The following is a 24,000-nucleotide window of genomic DNA, read 5'->3' as shown; positions in this document are numbered from 1 at the left end:
CTGATAGAAGACAATATGGTGAGGAGGAGATCTGATAGAAGACACTATGGTGAGGAGGAGATCTGATAGAAGACACTATGGTGAGGAGGAGATCTGATAGAAGACACTATGGTGAGGCGGGGGATCTGATAGAAGACACCATGGTGAGGAGGAGATCTGATAGAAGACACTATGGTGAGGAGGAGATCTGATAGAAGACACTATGGTGAGGAGGAGATCTGATAGAAGACAATATGGTGAGGAGGATATCTGATAGAAGACACTATGGTGAGGAGGAGATCTGATAGAAGACACTATGGTGAGGAGGAGATCTGACAGAAGACACTATGGTGAGGAGGATATCTGATAGAAGACACTATGGTGAGGAGGAGATCTGATAGAAGACACTATGGTGAGGAGGAGATCTGATAGAAGACAATATGGTGAGGAGGATATCTGATAGAAGACACTATGGTGAGGAGGAGATCTGATAGAAGACACTATGGTGAGGAGGATATCTGATAGAAGACACTATGGTGAGGCGGGGGATCTGATAGAAGACACTATGGTGAGGAGGATATCTGATAGAAGACACTATGGTGAGGCGGGGGATCTGATAGAAGACACTATGGTGAGGAGGAGATCTGATAGAAGACACTATGGTGAGGAGGAGATCTGATAGAAGACACTATGGTGAGGAGGATATCTGATAGAAGACAATATGGTGAGGAGGAGATCTGATAGAAGACACTATGGTGAGGAGGAGATCTGATAGAAGACAATATGGTGAGGAGGAGATCTGATAGAAGACACTATGGTGAGGAGGAGATCTGATAGAAGACACTATGGTGAGGAGGAGATCTGATAGAAGACACTATGGTGAGGAGGATATCTGATAGAAGACAATATGGTGAGGAGGAGATCTGATAGAAGACACTATGGTGAGGAGGATATCTGATAGAAGACACTACGGTGAGGAGGAGATCTGATAGAATACACTATGGTGAGGAGGAGATCTGATAGAAGACACTATGGTGAGGAGGATATCTGATAGAAGACACTATGGTGAGGAGGATATCTGATAGAAGACACTATGGTGAGGAGGAGATCTGATAGAAGACACTATGTTGAGGAGGAGATCTGATAGAAGACAATATGGTGAGGAGGAGATCTGATAGAAGACACTATGGTGAGGAGATCTGATAGAAGACAATATGGTGAGGAGGAGATCTGATAGAAGACACTATGGTAAGGAGGAGATCTGATAGAAGACACTATGGTGAGGAGGCGATCTGATAGAAAACACTATGGTGAGGAGGAGATCTGATAGAAGACACTATGGTGAGGAGGAGATCTGATAGAAGACACTATGGTGAGGAGGAGATCTGATAGAAGACACTATGGTGAGGAGGAGATCTGACGGGATGTCTCAGAGGAGCGGGGAGGTTGGACGGGATGTCTCAGAGGAAAGGGGAGGTTGGATGGAATGTCTCAGAGGAGAGGGGAGGTTGGATGGGATGTCTCAGAGGAAAGGGGAGGTTGGATGGGATGTCTCAGAGGAGAGGGGAGGTTGGATGGGATGTCTCTTGGGAGAGGGGAGATTGGATGGGATGTCTCAGAGGAGAGGGGAGGTTGGTTCGGATGTCTCTTGGGAGAGGGGAGGTTGGATGGGATGTCTCTTGGGAGAGGGGAGGTTGGTTGGGATGTCTCAGAGGAGAGGGGAGGTTGGATGGGATGTCTCAGAGGAGATGGGAGGTTGGATGGGATGTCTCAGAGGAGAGGGGAGGTTGGTTGGGATGTCTCAGAGGAGAGGGGAGGTTGGTTGGGGTGTCTCAGAGGAGAGGGGAGGTTGGTTGGGATGTCTCAGAGGAGAGGGGAGGTTGGTTGGGATGGCTCTTGGGAGAGGGGAGGTTGGATGGGATGTATCTTGGGAGAGGGGAGGTTGGTTGGGATGTCTCTTGTTAGAGGGGAGGTTGGATGGGATGTCTCTTGGGAGAGGGGAGGTTGGTTGGGATGTCTCAGAGGAGAGGGGAGGTTGGATGGGATATCTCTTGGGAGAGGGGAGGTTGGTTGGGATGTCTCTTGGGAGAGGGGAGGTTGGTTGGGATGTCTCAGAGGAGAGGGGAGGTTGGATGGGATATCTCTTGGGAGAGGGGAGGTTGGTTGGGATGTCTCTTGGGAGAGGGGAGGTTGGTTGGGATGTCTCTTGGGAGAGGGGAGGTTGGTTGGGATGTCTCAGAGGAGATTGAAGGTTGGACTAGATGTCTCAGAGGAGAGGGGAGGTTGGCTGGGATGTCTCAGAGGAGAGGGGGGGTTGGTTGGGATGTCTCAGAGGAGAGGGGAGGTTGGTTGGGATGTCTCAGAGGAGAGGGGAGGTTGGTTGGGATGTCTCAGAGGAGATTGAAGGTTGGACGAGATGTCTCAGAGGAGAGGGGAGGTTGGACGGAATGCCCTGACAGTGTTGTTAGCTTTACATCTAGATTACTAATCAATGCAGGAGAACAGAGAGGCGAGGAAGGAGGAACGGGGCACACAACTGTTTATAAGACACCCAGCTATTCATTCAATCAATTATTCATTAATTCATTCATTGATTTGTTTGTTTGTTCACTCCTCCCTCCCTCCCCGTCCCTCCCCGTACCATCCCTCCCTCCCTGCCACCACCCCCCTCCCTCCCTCCCTCCCTCCCTCCCTCCCTCCCTCCCTCCCTCCCTCCCTCCCTCCCTCCCTCCCTCCCTCCCTCCCTCCCTCCCCCACCCCTCCCCCACCCTTCCCCCCTGCCCCCCCCCCTCCCCCCTCCCTCCCCATACCATCCCTCCCTCCCTGCCACCCCCCCTCCCCCCTCCCTCCCTCTGTACTACGTCTTACCCTCTGGAAGTCACAGTGTGGGTTGAGGCAGGTAACAGGTTTACAGATGGTGATGTCACTATAGCATGTACACTCCTGACAGGAGTCTGGTCTCCACGACGTGTTGTTCTGTGAACATAAACAACAACATTCGTGAGTCCATAAAGTCCATCATTTTGAAAAGCATTGTCGTGAGCAGTTACTGACAATGCAGCGTTTCAACTTATTCCATAGCATCTTATTTATTCCATAGCATCTTAGTTATTCCATAGCATCTTATTTATTCCATAGCATCTTAGTTATTCCATAGCATCTTAGTTATTCCATAGCATCTTAGTTATTCCATAGCATCTTATTCAAGTTCCCACAGAGGAGGTATGGGATATTTGACTGTGTTTCCAAGACAAAAACCATTAAAAACAAAACAGAGGCAGTTAGTTGAATAAAAAGCAGGTCAGGTTGAATTGTAATTATAATATCAAACACAGACGACACCTCCTGCGGGTTCATATTTGCGTTTCAACAGGGATTGAAGACAGCTATCGTACAGTACTCACGTCTGCTGTCAGACACTTCCCTGTGTCTTGGTCTTATTGTGACACTTACAAACACAATCGCAGCCCGACAACGTCCTGAAATAATACATCTGAGAGTGGGGCTGTTGTTTCCGAAATAAAGAGACTAAAGGCCCCCTTTGATTCTTCTGAGAAAGCAGAGTGGTTGGATGTAGTACTTCAAAAAACGTAGAGAGGGAAAACAAAAGGCTTTTTGAAAGAAAATGACAAAGTATAAATCTGATAACTCTGAATACTGAAAATAGAGTTGCTATGGTACAAACATAGGGATTAAAGACAAATGTGCCCTGAGGTGTGTGTCTGAGAGAGAGAGAGAGAGAGAGAGAGAGAGAGAGAGAGAGAGAGAGAGAGAGCACAGAGAGAGAGAGCGCAAGAGAGAGAGAGAGAGAGAGCGCAAGAGAGAGAGAGAGAGAGAGAGAGCGAGAAAGGATAGAGAGAGAGAGACAGAGAGAGAGAGCGCAAGAGAGAGAGAGAGAGAGGAGAGAGTGAAGAGAGAGAGAGGACAGAGAGAGAGAGAGGGAGAGAGAGAGAGAGAGGGAGAGGGAGAGAGAGAGAGAGAGAGGAGAGAGAGAAAGCACAAGAGGGAGAGAGAGACAGAGAGAGAAATACTTGAATCAGTCATAGAGCCCATTGCCCTTTATGGTTGTGAGGTCTGGGGTCCGCTCACCAACCAAGACTTCACAAAATGGGACAAACACCAAATTGAGACTCTGCATGCAGAATTCTGCAAAAATATCCTCCGTGTACAACGTAGAACACCAAATAATGCATGCAGAGCAGAATTAGGCCGATAACCACTAATTATCAAAATCCAGAAAAGAGCCGTTAAATTCTATAACCACCTAAAAGGAAGCGATTCCCAAACCTTCCATAACAAAGCCATCACCTACAGAGAGATGAACTTGGAGAAGAGTCCCCTAAGCAAGCTGGTCCTGGGGCTCTGTTCACAAACACAAACACACCCAACAGAGCCCCAGGACAACAGCACAATTAGACCCAACCAAATCATGAGAAAACAAAAAGATAATTACTTGACACATTGGAAAGAACTAACAAAAAAACAGAGCAAACTAGAATGCTATTTGGCCCTACACAGAGAGTACACAGTGGCAGAATACCTGACCACTGTGACTGACCCAAAATTAAGGAAAGCTTTGACTATGTACAGACTCAGTGAGCATAGCCTTGCTATTGAGAAAGGCCGCCGTAGGCAGACATGGCTCTCAAGAGAAGACAGGCTATGTGCTCACTGCCCACAAAATGAGGTGGAAACTGAGCTGCACTTCCTAACCTCCTGCCCAATGTATGACCATATTAGAGAGACATATTTCCCTCAGATTACACAGATCCACAAAGAATTCGAAAACAAATCCAATTTCGATAAACTCCCATTCTACTGGGTGAAATTCCAGTGTGCCATCACAGCAGCAAGATTTGTGACCTGTTGCCACGAGAAAAGGGCAACCAGTGAAGAACAAACACCATTGTAAATACAACCCATATTTATGCTTATTTATTTTATCTTGTGTCCTTTAACCATTTGTACATTGTTAAAACACTATATATATAATATGACATTTGTAATGTCTTTTTTGTTTTGAAACTTCTGTATGTGTAATGTTTACTGTTAATTTTTATTGTTTATTTCACTTTATATATTCACTTTATATATTATCTACCTCACTTGCTTTGGCAATGTTAACACATGTTTCCCATGCCAATAAAGCCCTTGAATTGAATTGAGAGAGAGAGAGTGGAGAGAGAGAGGAGAGAGAGAGAGAGCGCAAGAGGGAGAGAGAGAGAGGAGAGAGAGAGAGGAGAGAGAGGAGAGCACAAGGTTATATTTCAGAGACCAATCCACTAGGAACCAGTGAAGAGGTCTAGTCTACAGAGACCAGTCCACTAGGAACCAGATCATACAGAGTTAAACTTCAACATATAAGAATTTGTTGATTAGGCATAAACTAGTGCATACTGCCTACCAACGGATGCCTGTTAGTTTATCTTATAGCCACGGCTGAACCAAAATCTACATGTGACTCATTCCAGGAAACCAGGCGTATGTCGGGCGTCACTACTTCACAGGAGAGCCATTTAAACGTTTTCCCCCATCAAATCAAATCAAATGTTATTGGTCACATTCACATGGTTAGCAGATGTTATTGGTCACATACACATGGTTAGCAGATGTTATTGGTCACATACACATGGTTAGCAGATGTTAATGGTCACATACACATGGTTAGCAGATGTTATTTGTCACATACACATGGTTAGCAGATGTTATTTGTCACACACATGGTTAGCAGATGTTATTTGTCACATACACATGGTTAGCAGATGTTAATGGTCACATACACATGGTTAGCAGATGTTATTTGTCACATACACATGGTTAGCAGATGTTAATGGTCACATACACATGGTTAGCAGATGTTATTGGTCACATACACATGGTTAGCAGATGTTATTGGTCACATACACATGGTTAGCAGATGTTATTTGTCACATACACATGGTTAGCAGATGTTATTTGTCACATACACATGGTTAGCAGATGTTATTGGTCACATACACATGGTTAGCAGATGTTATTGGTCACATACACATGGTTAGCATATGTTATTGGTCACATACACATGGTTAGCATATGTTATTTGTCACATACACATGGTTAGCAGATGTTATTGGTCACATACACATGGTTAGCAGATGTTATTGGTCACATACACATGGTTAGCAGATGTTATTTGTCACATACACATGGTTAGCAGATGTTATTTGTCACATACACGTGGTTAGCAGATGTTATTGCGAGTGTAGTGAAATGCTTGTGCTTCTAGTTCCGACAATGCAGTAATAACCAACGAGTAATCTAACCTAACAATTTCACAACAACTACCTTATACACACAAGTGTAAAGGAATGAAAGAATATGTACATAAAAATATATGACTGAGTGATGGTACAGAACGGCATAGGCAAGATGGTATAGAGTACAGTATATACATATGAGATGAGTAATGTAGGGTATGTAAATATATAAAAGTGACATTTTTAAGTGGCTAGTGATGTATTTTTACATCATTTTTTGTATTATTAAAGTGACTAGAGATTTGAGTCAGTATGTTGGCAGCAGCCACTCAATGTTAGTGATGGCTGTTTAACAGTCTGATGGCCTTGAGATAGAAGTTGTTTTTCAATCTCTCGGTCCCAGCTTTGATGCACCTGTACTGACCTCGCCTTCTGGATGATAGCGGGGTGAACAGGCAGTGGCTCGGGTGGTTGATGTCCTTGTTCATATTTTTGGCCTTCCTGTGACATCGGGTGGTGTAGGTGTCCTGGAGGGCAGGTAGTTTGCCCCCGTGATGCGTTGTGCAGACCTCACTACCCTCTGGAGAGCCTTGCGGTTGTGGGCGGAGCAGTTGCCGTACCAGGCGGTGATACAGCCCGACAGGATGCTCTTGATTGTGCCTCTGTAAAAGTTTGTGAGTGCTTTTGGTGACAAGCCGAATTTCTTCAGCCTCCTGAGGTTGAAACTGCGCCTTCTTCACCACGCTGTCTGTGTGGGTGGACCAATTCAGTTTGTCCGTAATGTGTATGCCGAGGAACTTAAAACTTACTACCCTCTCCACTACTGTCCCGTCGATGTGGATAGGCCTTCTAGAACATGGGAACTTCCATGTGCCTCAATAACAAACTTGTATACCGTAAGTAAACATGAATGCAATTCTTAAATTATGCCCCTAGTTGGTTTAGCCAAGGAAAAAGTCAGCAACCTTCCCGCTAGCCATGATTGGCTAAGATAATGAGTGGGCTGGACATGCCGAGAGATGAGTTCCGATTGGTCTGTCATGTAGCACGCTTCTGTCTATAACATGAGCTGGTCAGGATGTGTAGGGAATCCTTTCTAACGCAGATTTTTTTGAAAGATATCACGTAGTAGATCTGCATAAGTGTTGCTCTCCACTTTCTGGAGGACCGAGTTTTGAAATCAGTGGAATTAGAGTATGACAGCTAAGGAGATGGGAGACAATTTTGGCATTTGATTGCACATATGCAGATGGAGTCAAAAGGAGAACACACACAGAAGGCTGTTGTATAAAACACCTGTTTCTGGATTGCATCTTCAAAGTAAGGGCAACCATGGTAACCGTGACAGAGAAGAAGAAGCATCCATCCATGGGTAAGATACTCTAGCTAGCAATATTTTCAGATATTACACGTTTCTAATTTTGTCAGAAAATCATTTTTAATTTCAAGCTAAAGCTTTCTGTTAGCTCGCTAGCTAACGTTATCCGTGTGGTCTGTGTAGTAATAATATTCGTATCTCAGAGCCATTTGCTTTGCTAGTTATAACCTAATGTTAGCTAGCTAACGTTGGACCTGGTTGGTTAGCTACCTGCAGATTCATGCAGATGAGTTGTGAGTTGGGATTAAGGTTCATTGTTTAAACAAAAGACTCCACCATGCAAGTAACCATTTCAATAGAATGTTCTTCAATGTCACTGTGACAACTGTCGATAGACATAGCTGGTAAATTCGCAGAATAACTGACGAATTTACGAACTCTCAACTACTGAATATGGTCAGTGTCAGTAAACGTTGGCAAAAAAGCGTAATTAAATTGTTGCCAGCAGCATAGTTACAGTCACCAACAACACTCTGGATAACATAAAAACAGCCTAACCAGCTCTGCTAGGGTGAGTAAAATGGTCAGAGTGAGGTGTTCTCTCATTGGTGTAGAAAGTAGCTAGCAAGCTAGCCAATGTTAGCCAGTTAGCTTGGGTGCTTCACTGCTCTTGTTAGGTCAGAAAGCTCGGCTCAACTCGACTTCTCGGTCAGAGCGTCCAGTGTGCGCTCTGAAAGCTCCGAGAGCGAAACGCTCAGAATTTACGAGCTCACTTTGGCACTCCAGATAAAATTTACGAACACACCCGTAGTATAAACATGTATGACGTGTATGATTCTCTGAGTCTCTACTTTTATCCAATGCAAAAAAAAACATTTCAAATGTAGCTATAAATGATCGAATCGAGCCGCTCGGTCACATTAACCTGTATGGGCTGTTCATATACACTACAGGACTGCATGTCGAAACATCTCATTCCAAAACCATGGACATTAATATGGAGTTGGTCCCCCCTTTGCTGCTATAACAGCCTCCACTCTTCTGGGAAGACTTTCCACTAGATGTAGGAACATTGTTGCTATAACAGCCTCCACTCTACTGGGAAGGCTTTCCACCAGATGTTGGAACATTGCTGCTATAACAGCCTCCACTCTACTGGGAAGGCTTTCCACTATATGTTGGAACATTGCTGCTATAACAGCCTCCACTCTACTGGGAAGGCTTTCCACCAGATGTTGGAACATTGCTGCTACAACAGCCTCCACTCTTCTGGGAAGGCTTTCCACTATATGTTGGAACATTGCTGCTATAACAGCCACCACTCTTCTGGGAAGGCTTTCCACTAGATGTTGGAACATTGCTGCTATAACAGCCTCCACTCTTCTGGGAAGGCTTTCCACTAGATGTTGGAACATTGCTGCTACAACAGCCTCCACTCTTCTGGGAAGGCTTTCCACTATATGTTGGAACATTGCTGCTATAACAGCCTCCACTCTTCTGGGAAGGCTTTCCACTAGATGTTGGAACATTGCTGCTATAACAGCCTCCACTCTTCTGGGAAGGCTTTCCACTAGATGTTGGAACATTGCTGCGGGGACTTGCTTTCTTTCAGCCTCAAGATCATTAGTGAGGTCGGGCTCTGATGTTGGGGCGATTAGGCCTGGCTCGCAGTCGGCGTTCTAATTCATCCCAAATGTGTTTGAAGGGGTTGAGGTCAGGGCTCTGTGCAGGCCTTTCAAGTTCTTCCACACCAAACTCGACAAACCATTTCTGTATGGACCTCAATTTGTGCACAGGGGCATTGTCATGCTGAAACAGGAAAGGGCCCCAAACTGTTGCCACAAAGTTGGAAGGGCAGAATCGTCTAGAATGTCATTGTATGCTACAGAGTTAAGATTTCTCTTCACTGGAACAAAAGGGCCCGAACCATGGAAAACAGCCCAAGACCATTATTCCTCCTCCACCAAACTTTACAGTTGACACTATGCATTTGTGCAGGTAGCGTTCTCCTGGCATCCGCCAAACCTCGATTAGTCTGTCAGACTGCCAGATGGTGAAGCGTGATTCATCACTCCAGAGAATGCCTTTCCACTGCTCCAGAGACCAATGGCGGTGAGCTTTACACCACTCCAGCTGACGCTTGGTATTGTGCATGGTGATCTTAGGCTTTTGTGCAGCTGCTCGGCTGTTGTTGTGCTGATGTTGCTTCCAGAGGCAGTTTGGAACTCGGTAGTGAGTGTTGCAACCGAGGACAGATGATTTTAACTCGCTTCAGCACTCGGCGGTCCCGTTCTGTGATCTTGTGTGGCAGGCGGTATGGAGAGGGAGTGAGAGAAGGAGAGAGGGAGAGGGATGAGGGAGAGGAGGAGAGGGAGAGGTACGGAGAGGAAGAGAAGGGAGGAGGGAGAGGAGGAGAGGGAGGGAGAGGTGGACAAATATGGAGAGGGAGGGAGAGAAGGAGACGGAGAGGAGGGAAGGATAGGAGGAGAGGTATGGAGAGAAGGAGAGGTATGGAGAAGAAGGGAGTGGAGGAAATGGAGAGAAGGGAGGGAGAGGAGAAGAGGGAGAAAAAGGAGGAGAGGGAGGAGAGGGAGGGAGAGGAGGGACAGGTTTGGATAGGAGGAGGGAGGAAAAGGAGTAGAGGGAGGAGAGGGAGGGAGAGGAGGGACATGTTTGGAGGTAGGAGAGGGAGGAAAAGGAGGAGAGGGAGGGGGAGGAGGGGGGAGAGGTGGAGTTATATGGAGAGGGAGGGAGGGAAAGGAGGAGTGGGAGGGAGAGGAGAAGAGGGAGGGAAATGTGGAGTGGGAGGGAGAGAAGAGGGAGGGAAAGGGGAGTGGGAGGGAGAGGAGAAGAGGGAGGGACGGAGGGAAAGGGGGAGTGGGAGGGAGAGGAGAAGAGGGAGGGAGGGAAAGGGGGAGTGGGAGGGAGAGCTGGTGATAACATGGTTCAGAGTCACCTTCAGAAGAGTCACTCAACATAGACGTCTTAATGTTAGACCCAGCCTTAGGTCTCAGTCAATAACAACTGATTTTAGATCAGTTCTGGTTGGGTTAAATGCAGAAGACACATTTCAGTTGAATGCATTCAGTTGTCTAGGTATCCCCCTTTCCTGACCCTTTTCTCTTACGTCCTGGTTGATGGAAAATCAACCAAACTGTCCTGGGACCAGCTGTTAGGAGCATGAAAAGTAACTAAGTAAATAATGTCTTAGGAATTTAAGAGTCAAGAAAGGTCTCTGATAAATGGGGAAATTGAAACAGACCTGGGTTCAAACAGGATCTGAAATCTTCCGCATACCTCAACTGTGCTAGATTGATCTTTGCAAGCGCAATGGAACCAGTGGAATACTCTCTAAAAGTGCAACGCCAACCCATGCACTCCAGACAGCTCAAGTCAAAGCTCAAAGTATTTAAACCATTTTGAAAACTATTTGAACCCAGGTGGGAGGGAAACATTGTAACACTGAGAGCATGGCAGGGGTCTGATGAGCCAAGTGTTTGGTGGGATATCCCTGTCCTGTCCTCTACTCTGCGCTCCTCACTGTGTGAGCGTCAGGAATGTAGAGCTTCTCTTTCTGGATCGGAAGGAAACCATACGTAAGGATTTCATTTGTGACATCCAATCTCCAGAATATGAATCCAGAACAGGAATCTAGAACAGGAATCCAAAACAGGAATCCAGAACATGAATCCAGAACAGGATTCCAGAACAGGAATCCAGAACAGGAATCCAGAACAGGAATCCAAAACAGGTTTTCAGAACAGGAATCCAGAACAGGAATCCAAAACAGGAATTCAGAACAGGAATCCAGAACAGGAATCCAAAACAGGAATCCAAAACAGGAATCCAAAACAGGTTTTCAGAACAGGAATCCAGAACAGGAATCGAAAACATGAATGCAGAACAGGAATCCAAAACAGGAATCCAGAACAGGAATCCAGAACAGGATTCCAGAACATGAATCCAGAACAGGAATCCAGAACAGGAATCCAGAACAGGAATCCAAAACAGGAATTCAGAACAGGAATCCAAAACAGGAATCCAGAACAGGAATCCAGAACAGGAATCCAAAACAGGAATTCAGAACAGGAATCCAGAACAGGATTCCAGAACATGAATCCAGAACAGGAATCCAGAACAGGAATCCAGAACAGGAATCCAAAACAGGAATTCAGAACAGGAATCCAAAACAGGAATCCAGAACAGGAATCCAGAACAGGAATCCAAAACAGGAATTCAGAACAGGAATCCAGAACAGGAATCCAGAACAGGAATCCAGAACATGAATCCAGAACAAGAATCCAGAACATGAATCCAGAACAGGAATCCAGAACAGGAATCCAGAACATGAATCCAGAACAGGAATCCAGAACAGGAATCCAGAACAGGAATCCAGAACAGGAATTCAGAACAGGAATTCAGAACAGGAATCCAGAACAGGAATTCAGAGAGTGATTTGGAAGGAGTTGTTTTTGTGAAGAGCTATTATTTAATTTCAAGGCTACACAATGATGAAAGAAGATGGCTATACAGCAACATACAGGAAGACTGCCAAAGCTTTGTAGGGTAAATAAACTACTGTACCTCAAAATGTTACGCTATGACTTGCAGTACTCCTGGACATGCTGACTGACATTGCCTCTGTTTAGATTCCTTCATAAATTCCTACAGAAACACCAGTTGAATAGACTGTGAAGGAATGGATGTTCGAAACAATAGACTGTGAAGGAATGGATGTTCGAAGCAATAGACTGTGAAGGAATGGATGTTCGAAACAATAGACTGTGAAAGAACTAGATGTTCAAAACAATAAAACTGTGAAAGACTGGATGTTCAAAACAATAGACTGTGAAAGAACTAGATGTTCAAAACAATAAAACTGTGAAAGACTGGATGTTCGAAACAATAGACTGTGAAAGAACTAGATGTTCAAAACAATAGACTGTGAAAGAACTAGATGTTCAAAACAATAGACTGTGAAAGAACTAGATGTTCAAAACAATAAAACTGTGAAAGACTGGATGTTCGAAACAATAGACTGTGAAAGAACTAGATGTTCAAAACAATAGACTGTGAAAGAACTAGATGTTCAAAACAATAAAACTGTGAAAGACTGGATGTTCGAAACAATAGACTGTGAAAGAACTGGATGTTCAAAACAATAGACTGTGAAAGAACTAGATGTTCAAAACAATAGACTGAAAGAACTGGATGTTCAAAACAATAGATTGTGAAAGACTGGATGTTCAAAACAATAGACTGAAAGAACTAGATGTTCAAAACAATAGACTGTGAAAGAACTAGATGTTCAAAACAATAGACTGTGAAAGAACTAGATGTTCAAAACAATAAAACTGTGAAAGAACTAGATGTTCAAAACAATAGACTGTGAAAGAACTAGATGTTCAAAACAATAGACTGTGAAAGAACTAGATGTTCAAAACAATAGACTGTGAAAGAACTAGATGTTCAAAACAATAAAACTGTGAAAGAACTAGATGTTCAAAACAATAGACTGTGAAAGAACTAGATGTTCGAATCATAAGTGCACCGTAGATCACTTAAACATCACCTCCAATCAGAAACAAAAGTCTTACTAAACCCCACAAAATGAGTCACGGAGTGTCACCACACTTTTCCTTTTAGAACCAAAAAGGGTTCTATCGCTTGATACAACGTTAAAACAATTACTAACATTTAAATATAGAACCCCAAGGGTTCTTCTTCACTGAACCAAACATAGAACCTTGCATGGTGAAATCATTATTTAGTTAAGAATACAATATAAAAAATAAAAATTCAACCATGAACAAAAGAATACCAGCATAGTTTTTAAGGTTTTATTGTCATTATATGTAAACATGGTTTGGAAATATGCACTGGTGGCCAGGAAGGCATCTGTTTGATTGATTGATGGGTCAAGTCGTACCAACTCCGGCTGACTTCTCTATAGAGCAGTACAGTATGGGTTGTCTGGCTGACTTCTCTATAGAGCAGTACAGTATGTGTTGTTGTCTGGCTGACTTCTCTATAGAACAGTACATTATGGGTTGTTGTCTGGCTGACTTCTCTATAGAACAGTACAGTATGGGTTGTCTGGCTGACTTCTCTATAGAACAGACAGTATGGGTTGTCTGGCTGACTTCTCTATAGAGCAGTACAGTATGTGTTGTTGTCTGGCTGACTTCTCTATAGAACAGTACATTATGGGTTGTTGTCTGGCTGACTTCTCTATAGAACAGTACAGTATGGGTTGTTGTCTGGCTGACTTCTCTATAGAACAGTACAGTATGGGTTGTCTGGCTGACTTCTCTATAGAACAGTACAGTATGGGTTGTCTGGCTGACTTCTCTATTGAACAGTACAGTATGGGTTGTTGTCTGGCTGACTTCTCTATAGAACAGTACAGTATGGATTGTCTGGCTGACTTCTCTATAGAACAGTACAGTATGGGTTGTCTGGCTGACTTCTCTATAGAACAGTACAGTATGGGTTGTCTGGCTGACTTCTCTATACAACAGTACAGTATGGGTTGTCTGGCTGACTTCTCTATAGATCAGTACAGTATGGGTTGTTGTCTGGCTGACTTCTCTATAGAACAGTATAGTATGGATTGTCTGGCTGACTTCTCTATAGAACAGTACAGTATGGGTTGTCTGGCTGACTTCTCTATAGAACAGTACAGTATGGGTTGTCTGGCTGACTTCTCTATAGAACAGTACAGTATGGGTTGTCTGGCTGACTTCTCTATAGATCAGTACAGTATGGGTTGTTGTCTGGCTGACTTCTCTGTAGAACAGTACAGTATGGGTTGTCTGGCTGACTTCTCTATAGAACAGACAGTATGGGTTGTCTGGCAGACTTATCTATAGATCAGTACAGTATGGGTTGTTGTCTGGCTGACTTCTCTATAGAACAGTACAGTATGGGTTGTTGTCTGGCTGACTTCTCTATAGAACAGTACAGTATGGATTGTTGTCTGGCTGATTTCTCTATAGAACAGTACAGGCTGACTTCTCTATAGAACAGTACAGTATGGGTTGTTGTCTGGCTGATTTCTCTATAGAACAGTACAGTATGGGTTGTCTGGCTGACTTCTCTATAGAACAGTACAGTAGGGGTTGTCTGGCTGACTTCTCTATAGAATAGTACAGTATGGGTTGTTGTCTGGCTGACTTCTCTATAGAACAGCACAGTATGGGTTGTCTGGCTGACTTCTCTATAGAACAGTACAGTAGGGGTTGTCTGGCTGACTTCTCTATAGAACAGTACAGTATGGGTTGTTGTCTGGCTGACTTCTCTATAGAACAGTACAGTATGGGTTGTTGTCTGGCTGATTTCTCTATAGAACAGTACAGTATGGATTGTTGTCTGGCTGATTTCTCTATAGAACAGTACAGTATGGGTTGTCTGGCTTACTTCTCTATAGAACAGTACAGTATGGGTTGTCCGGCTGACTTCTCTATAGAACAGTACAGTATGGGTTGTCTGGCTGACTTCTCTATAGAACAGTACAGTATGGGTTGTCTGGCTGACTTCTCCATAGAACAGTACAGTATGGGTTGTCTGGCTGACTTCTCTATAGAACAGTACAGTATGGGTTGTCTGGCTGACTTCTCTATAGAACAGTATAGTATGGGTTGTCTGCCTGACTTCTCTATAGAACAGTACAGTATGGGTTATTGTCTGGCTGACTTCTCTATAGAACAGTACAGTATGGGTTGTTGTCTGGCAGACTTCTCTATAGAACAGTACAGTATGGGTTATTGTCTGGCTGACTTCTCTATAGAACAGTACAGTATGGGTTGTTGTCTGGCAGACTTCTCTATAGAACAGTATAGTATGGATTGTCTGGCAGACTTCTCTATAGAACAGTACAGTATGGGTTGTCTGGCAGACTTCTCTATAGAACAGTACAGTATGGGTTATTGTCTGGCTGACTTCTCTATAGAACAGTACAGTATGGGTTGTCTGGCTGACTTCTCTATAGAACAGTACAGTATGGGTTGTCTGGCTGACTTCTCTATAGAACAGTACAGTATGGGTTGTCTGGCAGACTTCTTTATAGAACAGTACAGTATGGGTTATTGTCTGGCTGACTTCTCTATAGAACAGTACAGTATGGGTTGTCTGGCTGACTTCTCTATAGAACAGTACAGTATGGGTTGTCTGGCAGACTTCTCTATAGAACAGTACAGTATGGGTTGTTGTCTGGCTGACTTCTCTATAGAACAGTACAGTATGGGTTGTCTGGCTGACTTCTCTATAGAACAGTACAGTACTAGTTGTTGTCTGGCTGACTTCTCTATAGAACAGTACAGTACTAGTTGTTGTCTGGCTGACTTCTCTATAGAACAGTACAGTACTAGTTGTTGTCTGGCTGGTTCCTGAGAAGAAGAACAAAGGAGCATAAACATGAGTTAATCTTCAGGAATAAACATGAGTTAATCTTCAGGAATAAACATGAGTTAATCCTCAGGAATAAACATGAGTTAATCTTCAGGAATAAACATGAGTTCATCTTCAGGAATAAACATGAGTTCATCTTCAGGAATAAACATGAGTTAATCCTCAGGAATAAACATGGGTTTATTAAATCAAAAGATAGAATGACAACTTGCATGCAGTTGTTGTCAGCAATAGCCGGAAGAGAGATCCTCTGTCTCTGATCGTTCTGGGTTACTGCCAGACTGAGCAAGACATAGATAGTGTGTTAAAAATCATGTCATGAATAACTAGACTTTTGAATCACCACGATGTATTATTAACAATGTATTATAAATAATTTAGATACATCCTCTCAATCAGCCCACTGCTCATAACATGCATTCAAGAGGTCAGCGGTCTTCTAATGTAATAGTCCTCTCATCTGAATACTGAAATTAAAGGAACCATTAGCTAATTGCCAATGTCAGGCCGGGTATGTAGCTCTATTTGGCATATTACATAATAACAAATCATGTTTATTTGTAAGAGTTAGCTGGCTAGCTTGTAAAGTGGTTAATTAAAGTAGCCTATATTGTTCCTGTCTAGCTAGCTACCTTGCAAAGTTATCTCGCTAGCTTACAAATGGTGCTCAAAATCTATCTATCTATCTATCTATCTATCTCTCTCTCTCTCTCTCTCTCTCTCTCTCTCTCTCTCTCTCTCTCTCTCTCTCTCTCTCTCTCTCTCTCTCTCTCTCTCTCTCTCTCTCTCTCTCTCTCTCTCTCTCTCTCTCTCTAGTTTTTCATAAGACTTTGGCTTCATTTATTTGAATTAAATAATGAACTTTCCTTACCTTAATAAATGGAAATAAAAATAATGTACTTATTGGTAGGCTGTTTGCAAGTTCAACCACCTTCCTCTTGAATCTTCATGCTGGAATTGCAGTTGGTTTTTGAATCAGAATGGCAGTTGGTTTTTGAATCAGAATGGCAGTTGGTTTTTGAATCAGAATGGCAGTTGGTTTTTTAATCAGAATGGCAGTTGGTTTTTGAATCAGAATGGCAGTTGGTTTTTGAATCAAGAATGGCAGTTAAAATTTGAATTGACCAAAAGGTTCTATATAGAATCACTTTTTTTTAAATCTAAGAGTGTATGATTTTATTAAATACATTACTTCCTCTTGTTCCTTGCTAGTAATTTAGTTTGCAACAACACAGGATTGTATGAATCTTGCTGTTTACCACTCCGACCTCGGCAACAATGTTGAAAAAATGCTAATTCGATCTCCCCTCTGCCATATAGAGGTAACGGTGTCGTCAGCTAGCAATGTTTCTGACCACGCGAACTCATACAGCATCATCATTACTGTGGATAGAAACGTTCAAGCAAAATAGCTCTAACAAAAGAAAAGGGAGTTAGTTGGCTGTGAATTTCAGAGTTTGATGTGACTGTGTTAACTTTTGTTGTTGTTTGCTTAAATCCTCGTTAGGCCTCATTAGAATCCTCAAGGTTCTTTGCCTTCACTGGGTATACAGTGCCTTCGGAAAGTATTCAGACCCCTTGACTTTTTCCACGTTTTGTTAAGTTACAGCATTACGCTAAAATGGATTCAATAAAATAAAAAATCTCAGCAGTCTACACACAACACCACATAAATGTAATGACAGGCGCTGGAGATGAGTAGCAGGTACGAGGGGAGTCCACATTTAATACGGAACAGACAGGCAACAAAACAGGAACAGCGTCAGCACACTGGTAAACAAGGACATATGACGATTAATGCTGCAACAGGGAACCGAGCGGGGAACCAGACAGATAATGACAGAGGTGATTGAGTCCAGGTGAGACCAATAATAGCTGATGCGTGTGACAGGGAAAGGCAGGTGTGCGTAATGATGGTTGAGTACTTAATGGCGGGGAGCCTGGTGCCTTCGCACGTCAGGGAGGGAGAGTAGGAGCAGGAGTAATGACAAATTGAAAACAGGCTTTTATAAATTTTTGCAAATTTATAAACAAAAAAAGTAACAGAAATACCTTATTTACATAAGTATTTAGACTCGAAATTGGGCTTGATTATCCTTGAGATGTTTCTACAACTTGATTGGAGTCCACCTGTGGTAAATTCAATTGATTGGATAAGATTTGGAAAAGCATACACCTGTCTATCTGAGGTCCCACAGTTGACAGTGCATATCAGAGCAAAAACCAAACCATGAGGTCGAAGGAATTGTCCGTAGAGCACCGAGACAGGATTGTGTCGAGGCACAGATCTGGGGGAGGTTACCCCAAAAAAAGTCTGCAGCATTGAAGGTCCCCAAGAACACAGTGGCCTCCATCATTCTTAAATGGAAGAAGTTTGGAACAACCAAGACCCTTCCTAGAGCTGGCCACCCGGCCAAACTGAGCAATCGGGGGAGAAGGGCCTTGGTCAGGGAGGTGACCAAGAACCCAAAGGTCACTCTGACAGAGCTCTAGAGTTCCTCTGTGGAGATGGGAGAACCTTCCAGAAGGACAACCATCTCTGCAGCACTCCACCAATCAGGCCTTTATGGTAGAGTGGCCAGACGGAAGCCAGTCCTCAGTAAAAGGCACATGACAGCCCGCTTGGAGTTTGTCAAAAGGCACCTAAAGGACTCTCAGACCGTGAGAAACAAGATTTTATGGTCTGAAGTAACCAAGATTGAGCTCTTTGGCCTGAATGCCAAAGAAGCATGGTGGTGGCAGCATCATGCTGTGGGGATGTTTTTCAGCAGCAGGGACTGGGAGACTAGTCAGGATTGAGGCAAGGATGAACTGAGCAAAGTACAGAGATATCCTTGATGAAAACCTGCTCCAGAGCGCTCAGGACCTCAGACTGGGGCGAAGGTCCACCTTCCAACAGGACAACGACCCTAAGCACACAGCCAAGACAACGCAGGAGTGGCTTTGGGACAAGTCTCTGAATGTCCTTGAGTGGCCCAGCCAGAGCCCGGACTTGAACCCGATCTAACATCTCTGTAGAGACTTGAAAATAGCTGTGCAGCAACGCTCCCCCATCCAACCTGACAGAGCTTGAGAGGATCTGCAGAGAAGAATGGGAGAACCTACCCAAATACACGTGTGCCAAGCTTGTAGTGTCATACCCAAGAAGACTCGAGGCTGTAATCGCTGCCAAAGGTGCTTCAACAAAGTACTGAGTAAAGGGTCTGAATACTTATGTAAATGTGATATTTCAGTTTTCTACAAAACAGTTTTTTTTGTCATTATGGGGTGTTGTGATGTTATTATGGGGTATTGTGATGTCATTATGGGGTGTTGTGATGTCATTATGGGGTGTTGTGATGTCATTGATGGGGTGTTGTGATGTCATTATGGGGTATTGTGATGTCATTATGGGGTGTTGTGATGTCATTATGGGGTATTGTGATGTCATAATGGGGTGTTGTGATGTCATTATGGGGTGTTGTGATGTCATTATAGGGTATTGTGATGTCATTATGGGGTGTTGTGATGTCATTATAGGGTATTGTGATGTCATTATGGGGTATTGTGATGTCATTATGGGGTGTTGTGATGTCATTATGGGGTATTGTGATGTCATTATGGGGTGTTGTGATGTCATTATGGGGTGTTGTGATGTCATTGATGGGGTGTTGTGATGTCATTATGGGGTATTGTGATGTCATTATGGGGTGTTGTGATGTCATTATGGGGTATTGTGATGTCATAATGGGGTATTGTGATGTCATTATGGGGTGTTGTGATGTCATTATAGGGTATTGTGATGTCATAATGGGGTGTTGTGATGTCATTATGGGGTGTTGTGATGTCATTATGGGGTATTGTGATGTCATAATGGGGTGTTGTGATGTCATTATGGGGTGTTGTGATGTCATTATAGGGTATTGTGTGTAGATTGATGACACTTTTATTTAATCCATTTTAGAATCAGGCTGAAACGTAACACAATGTGGAAAAAGTCAAGGGGTCTGAATACTTTCCCGAATGCACTATATATATAGAACACAGGCGGCTGGTGGCACCTTAATTGGGGAGTACGTGCTCATAGTAATGTCTGGAAAAGAATAATTCCAGCCATTATTATGAGCCGTCCTCAACTCAGCAACCTCCTGTGATATACAAATGTTTTTTTAGTAAAGGGTTCATTAATCTCATACAAAGAAGCAAAGTGCTCTATATGGAAACCCAAAGAACCATTGATTCTAAGAGCCCAACAACGATTGTGAGGCAGAACCCCTTTTCTTGTGTGAGGCACTGAACGTAGTCTACAAAACACTACAAATAAATGACTGAATACCAGTGTTACAATGCAGGTCCAATAGGGGCTGCTGTCACTGTTTCTGTGCCAGGCAAGTTACAGACAGTTTCATCACCCTCACCAGTGCCAGAAATATCTAGCCTCAGAAGGTCAAAGTGCCAGTCCAGTTCTGCCGGCGTCACTGGTACTTGGCACACACACTGCATACCACACACACACACACACACACGCACACACACACACACACACACACACACACACACACACACACACACACACACACACACACACACTGCATGCCACTACAGAACACACAATCACACACACTGCGTACCACCACAACACACACACACACACACTGCATGCCACTACAGAAAGACACAATGAACAGACACTCTATGTCCCAGATGTGAGGAGGACACCACAAATTATGTTTTAATTAGTGGGGTTTGTTGTAGGACTAGACAACTGTCTGAAGGTTGATGGTACTAACGAGGTTAGCAACGCATGCTGGCAGTCTAAAGCAAACAATCAGAACTAACTGAAATACTTTCAGTAGTATTTTCAACCCAGGTTTGGTCAGATGAGACCACATAGAGATAAAACAACAGGAATATGGAACCTCATTCATTCACTAAACATTTGACTTGTGTGTCTTAATGCTTCAGTAAAACCCTTAGCATAGCTTACCACAAGTCACAATAAAGCCTTTAACATGACTATCAGTCAGAGGTTCCCTCCTGGCTGTCTGGCTCCCGAGTGGCGCAGAGGTCTGAGACGCTGCATCTCTATTGCAAGATAGGTCACTGCAGTCCCTGGTTCGAATCCTGGCTACATCACATCCTGCCGTGATTGAGAGTCCCATAGGGCAGCGTCGTTGGCGTTTAAGTCGTCATTGTAAATCAGAAGTTGTGCTGGCCTAGTTACATTTTAAAATTCTATTAAATAGAAGGGCGGGCAGTGAAATATATTTAGTTTAGAGATATATATATATAAATATATGGTTGTGTGTGCATATAGATGTCAGTGAAATATATTTAGTTTAGATATATATATATATATATATGGTTGTGTGTGCATATAGATGTCAGAGAAATATATTTAGTTTAGATATATATATATATATATGGTTGTGTGTGCATATAGATGTCAGTGAAATATATTTAGTTTAGATATATATATATATATATGGTTGTGTGTGCATATAGATGTCAGAGAAATATATTTAGTTTAGATATATATATATATATATGGTTGTGTGTGCATATAGATGTCAGAGAAATATATTTAGTTTAGAGATATATATATATATATGGTTGTGTGTGCATATAGATGTCAGAGAAATATATTTAGTTTAGAGATATATATATATATATGGTTGTGTGTGCATATAGATGTCAGAGAAATATATTTAGTTTAGAGATATATATATATATATGGTTGTGTGTGCATATAGATGTCAGAGAAATATATTTAGTTTAGAGATATATATATATATATGGTTGTGTGTGCATATAGATGTCAGAGAAATATATTTAGTTTAGAGATATATATATATATATATATATATATATATAAATATATGGTTGTGTGTGCATATAGATGTCAGAGAAATATATTTAGTTTAGATATATACATATATATATATATATATATATATATATATATATATATAAATATATATATATATATATAAATATATGGTTGTGTGTGCATATAGATGTCAGAGAAATATATTTAGTTTAGATATATACATATATATATATATATATATATATATATATATATATATATATATATATATATAAATATATGGTTGTGTGTGCATATAGATGTCAGAGAAATATATTTAGTTTAGATAGATAGATAGATATATATATATATATATATATATATATATATATATATATATATATATATATTTATATAAATATATGTTTGTGTGTGCATATAGATGTCAGAGAAATATATTTAGTTTAGATAGATATATAAATATATGGTTGTGTGTGCATATAGATGTCAGAGAAATATATTTAGTTTAGATAGATAGATATATATATATATATATATTTATATAAATATATGTTTGTGTGTGCATATAGATGTCTTTATTAAACATCAACAGGAACTTAGTAAGGTCAACGATTGACAGAAATAAACGTGGTCCCCACATGACCTCTGCTTCTATAATTGGCATTGTATTTCAGCTATGTTATCCTCTCAACTAATGCCTGGTCAAGACAGGCATGGACCCAATTGAGTCTGTAAATAGTCAAGGATTTTCTTACCTTGGGGTGAGTGATAGTGGTCAAGCATTCTGTTATTGTGTACTCTCTGCTTAGGGACAAATAGCATTCCAACTTGCTCTGTTTTTTGGTTGATTCTTTCCACTGTGTTAAAAAGTTATCTTTTTGTTTTCTCCCAATTTAGTTGTGTCTAATTGTGTTGCTGTCCTGGGGCTCTGTGGGGTCTGTTTGTGATTGTGAACAGAGCCCCAGCACCAGCTTGCTAAGGGGACTCTTCTCCAGGTTAATCTCTCTGTAGGTGATGGCTTTGTGGTGGAAAGTGTGGGCATCGCTTCCTTTTAGGTGGTTGTAGAATTTTCTGGATTTTGATAATTAGCGGGTATCGGCCTAATTCTGCTCTGCATGCATTATTTGATGTTTTACATTGTACACAGAAGATATTTTTGCAGAATTCTCCATTCAGAGTCTCATTTTGATGTTTCTCCAATTTTGTCAACTCTTGGTTGATTAGCAGATCTCAGACATCACAACCATAAAGGGCAATGGGTTCTATAACTGATTATTTTTTGGCCGGATCCTAATTGGTATGTCGAATTTTATGTTTCCTTCTTGTCTTCTCTCTCAGATCGTTCACGGCTTTGTGGAAGTTACCTGTGGCGCTGATGTTTAGGCCGAGGTATGTATAGTTTTTTGTGTGCTCTAGGGCAACGGTGTCTAGATGGAATTTGTATTTGTGGTCCTGGCAACTGGACCTGTTTTGGAACACCATTATTTTTGTCTTACTGAGATTTACTGTCAGGACGGAATCTGTGTAGAAGATCTACAGTAGGTGCTGCTGTTGGCCCTCTTTGGTTGGGGACTCTCTCTCTCTCTTTCTGACTCTCACTCTCTCTCTCTCTTTTTGCCTCTCTCTCTCTCACTCCCTCTCTCTCTATCTGCCTGTCTGCCTCTGTCTCTCTCTCTTTCTCTCTCTCTCTCTATCAACTCAATTCAATTCAAGGGGCTTTATTGGCATGGGGAACATATGTTAACACTGCCATAGCAAGTGAAGTAGATAATATACAAAGGTGAAATAAACAATATAAATTAACATTAAACATTACACTCATAGAAGTTCCAAAAGAATAGAGACATTACAAATGTCATATTATATATATATATACAGTGTTGTAACAATGTACAAATGGTTAAAGTACAAAAGGGAAAATAAATAAGCATAAATATGGGTTGTATTTACAATGGTGTTTGTTCTTCACTGGTTGCCCTTTTCTTGTGACAACAGGTCACAAATCTTGCTGCTGTGATGGCACTATCTCTGTCTCTCTCTGCCTTCCAGTCTCTCTCTCTCTCTCTCTCTCTCCCTCTCTCTCTCTCTCTCTCTCTCTCTCTCTCTCTCTCTGGGAGCCATAGACAGTAGCTGCCTGACCATCATTCTCCTCGACTGATGAGAATGTCTCCTCTAGAGACCGGACTCTTTTGATTCAGCGTCTTATAAGACCAGCCCTTATGGCTTATGGGACCCAGGGCTGTGTCCCA

At 42.3% G+C, this 24,000-nt stretch overlaps 1 protein-coding gene across 4 annotated transcripts in view; it reads right to left on the bottom strand.

Annotated features, from left to right (window-relative positions):
• Positions 1 to 24,000, bottom strand: part of LOC110535129 (extracellular matrix organizing protein FRAS1) — a 349,490-nt gene that overhangs the window by 221,197 nt on the left and 104,293 nt on the right. For all 4 annotated transcript variants that reach the window (XR_016484722.1, XM_090191232.1, XM_090191233.1 and 1 more), the window contains exon 3: positions 2,848 to 2,955. Coding sequence is in view for 3 of the 4 variants with exons in the window: in XM_090191232.1 (XP_090047358.1) it covers positions 2,848 to 2,955 (108 nt within the window). In the remaining variant the exon portion in view is untranslated. The remainder of the gene's footprint in view (positions 1 to 2,847; positions 2,956 to 24,000) is intronic.

This window comes from Oncorhynchus mykiss, chromosome 11, assembly GCF_057628025.1.
Source record: "Oncorhynchus mykiss isolate SJ-2025 chromosome 11, ASM5762802v1, whole genome shotgun sequence".
NCBI lineage: Eukaryota > Metazoa > Chordata > Actinopteri > Salmoniformes > Salmonidae > Oncorhynchus > Oncorhynchus mykiss.
The sequence above is the reverse complement of the archived record's forward strand: the minus strand, read 5'-3'. Positions and strand labels throughout refer to the sequence as shown.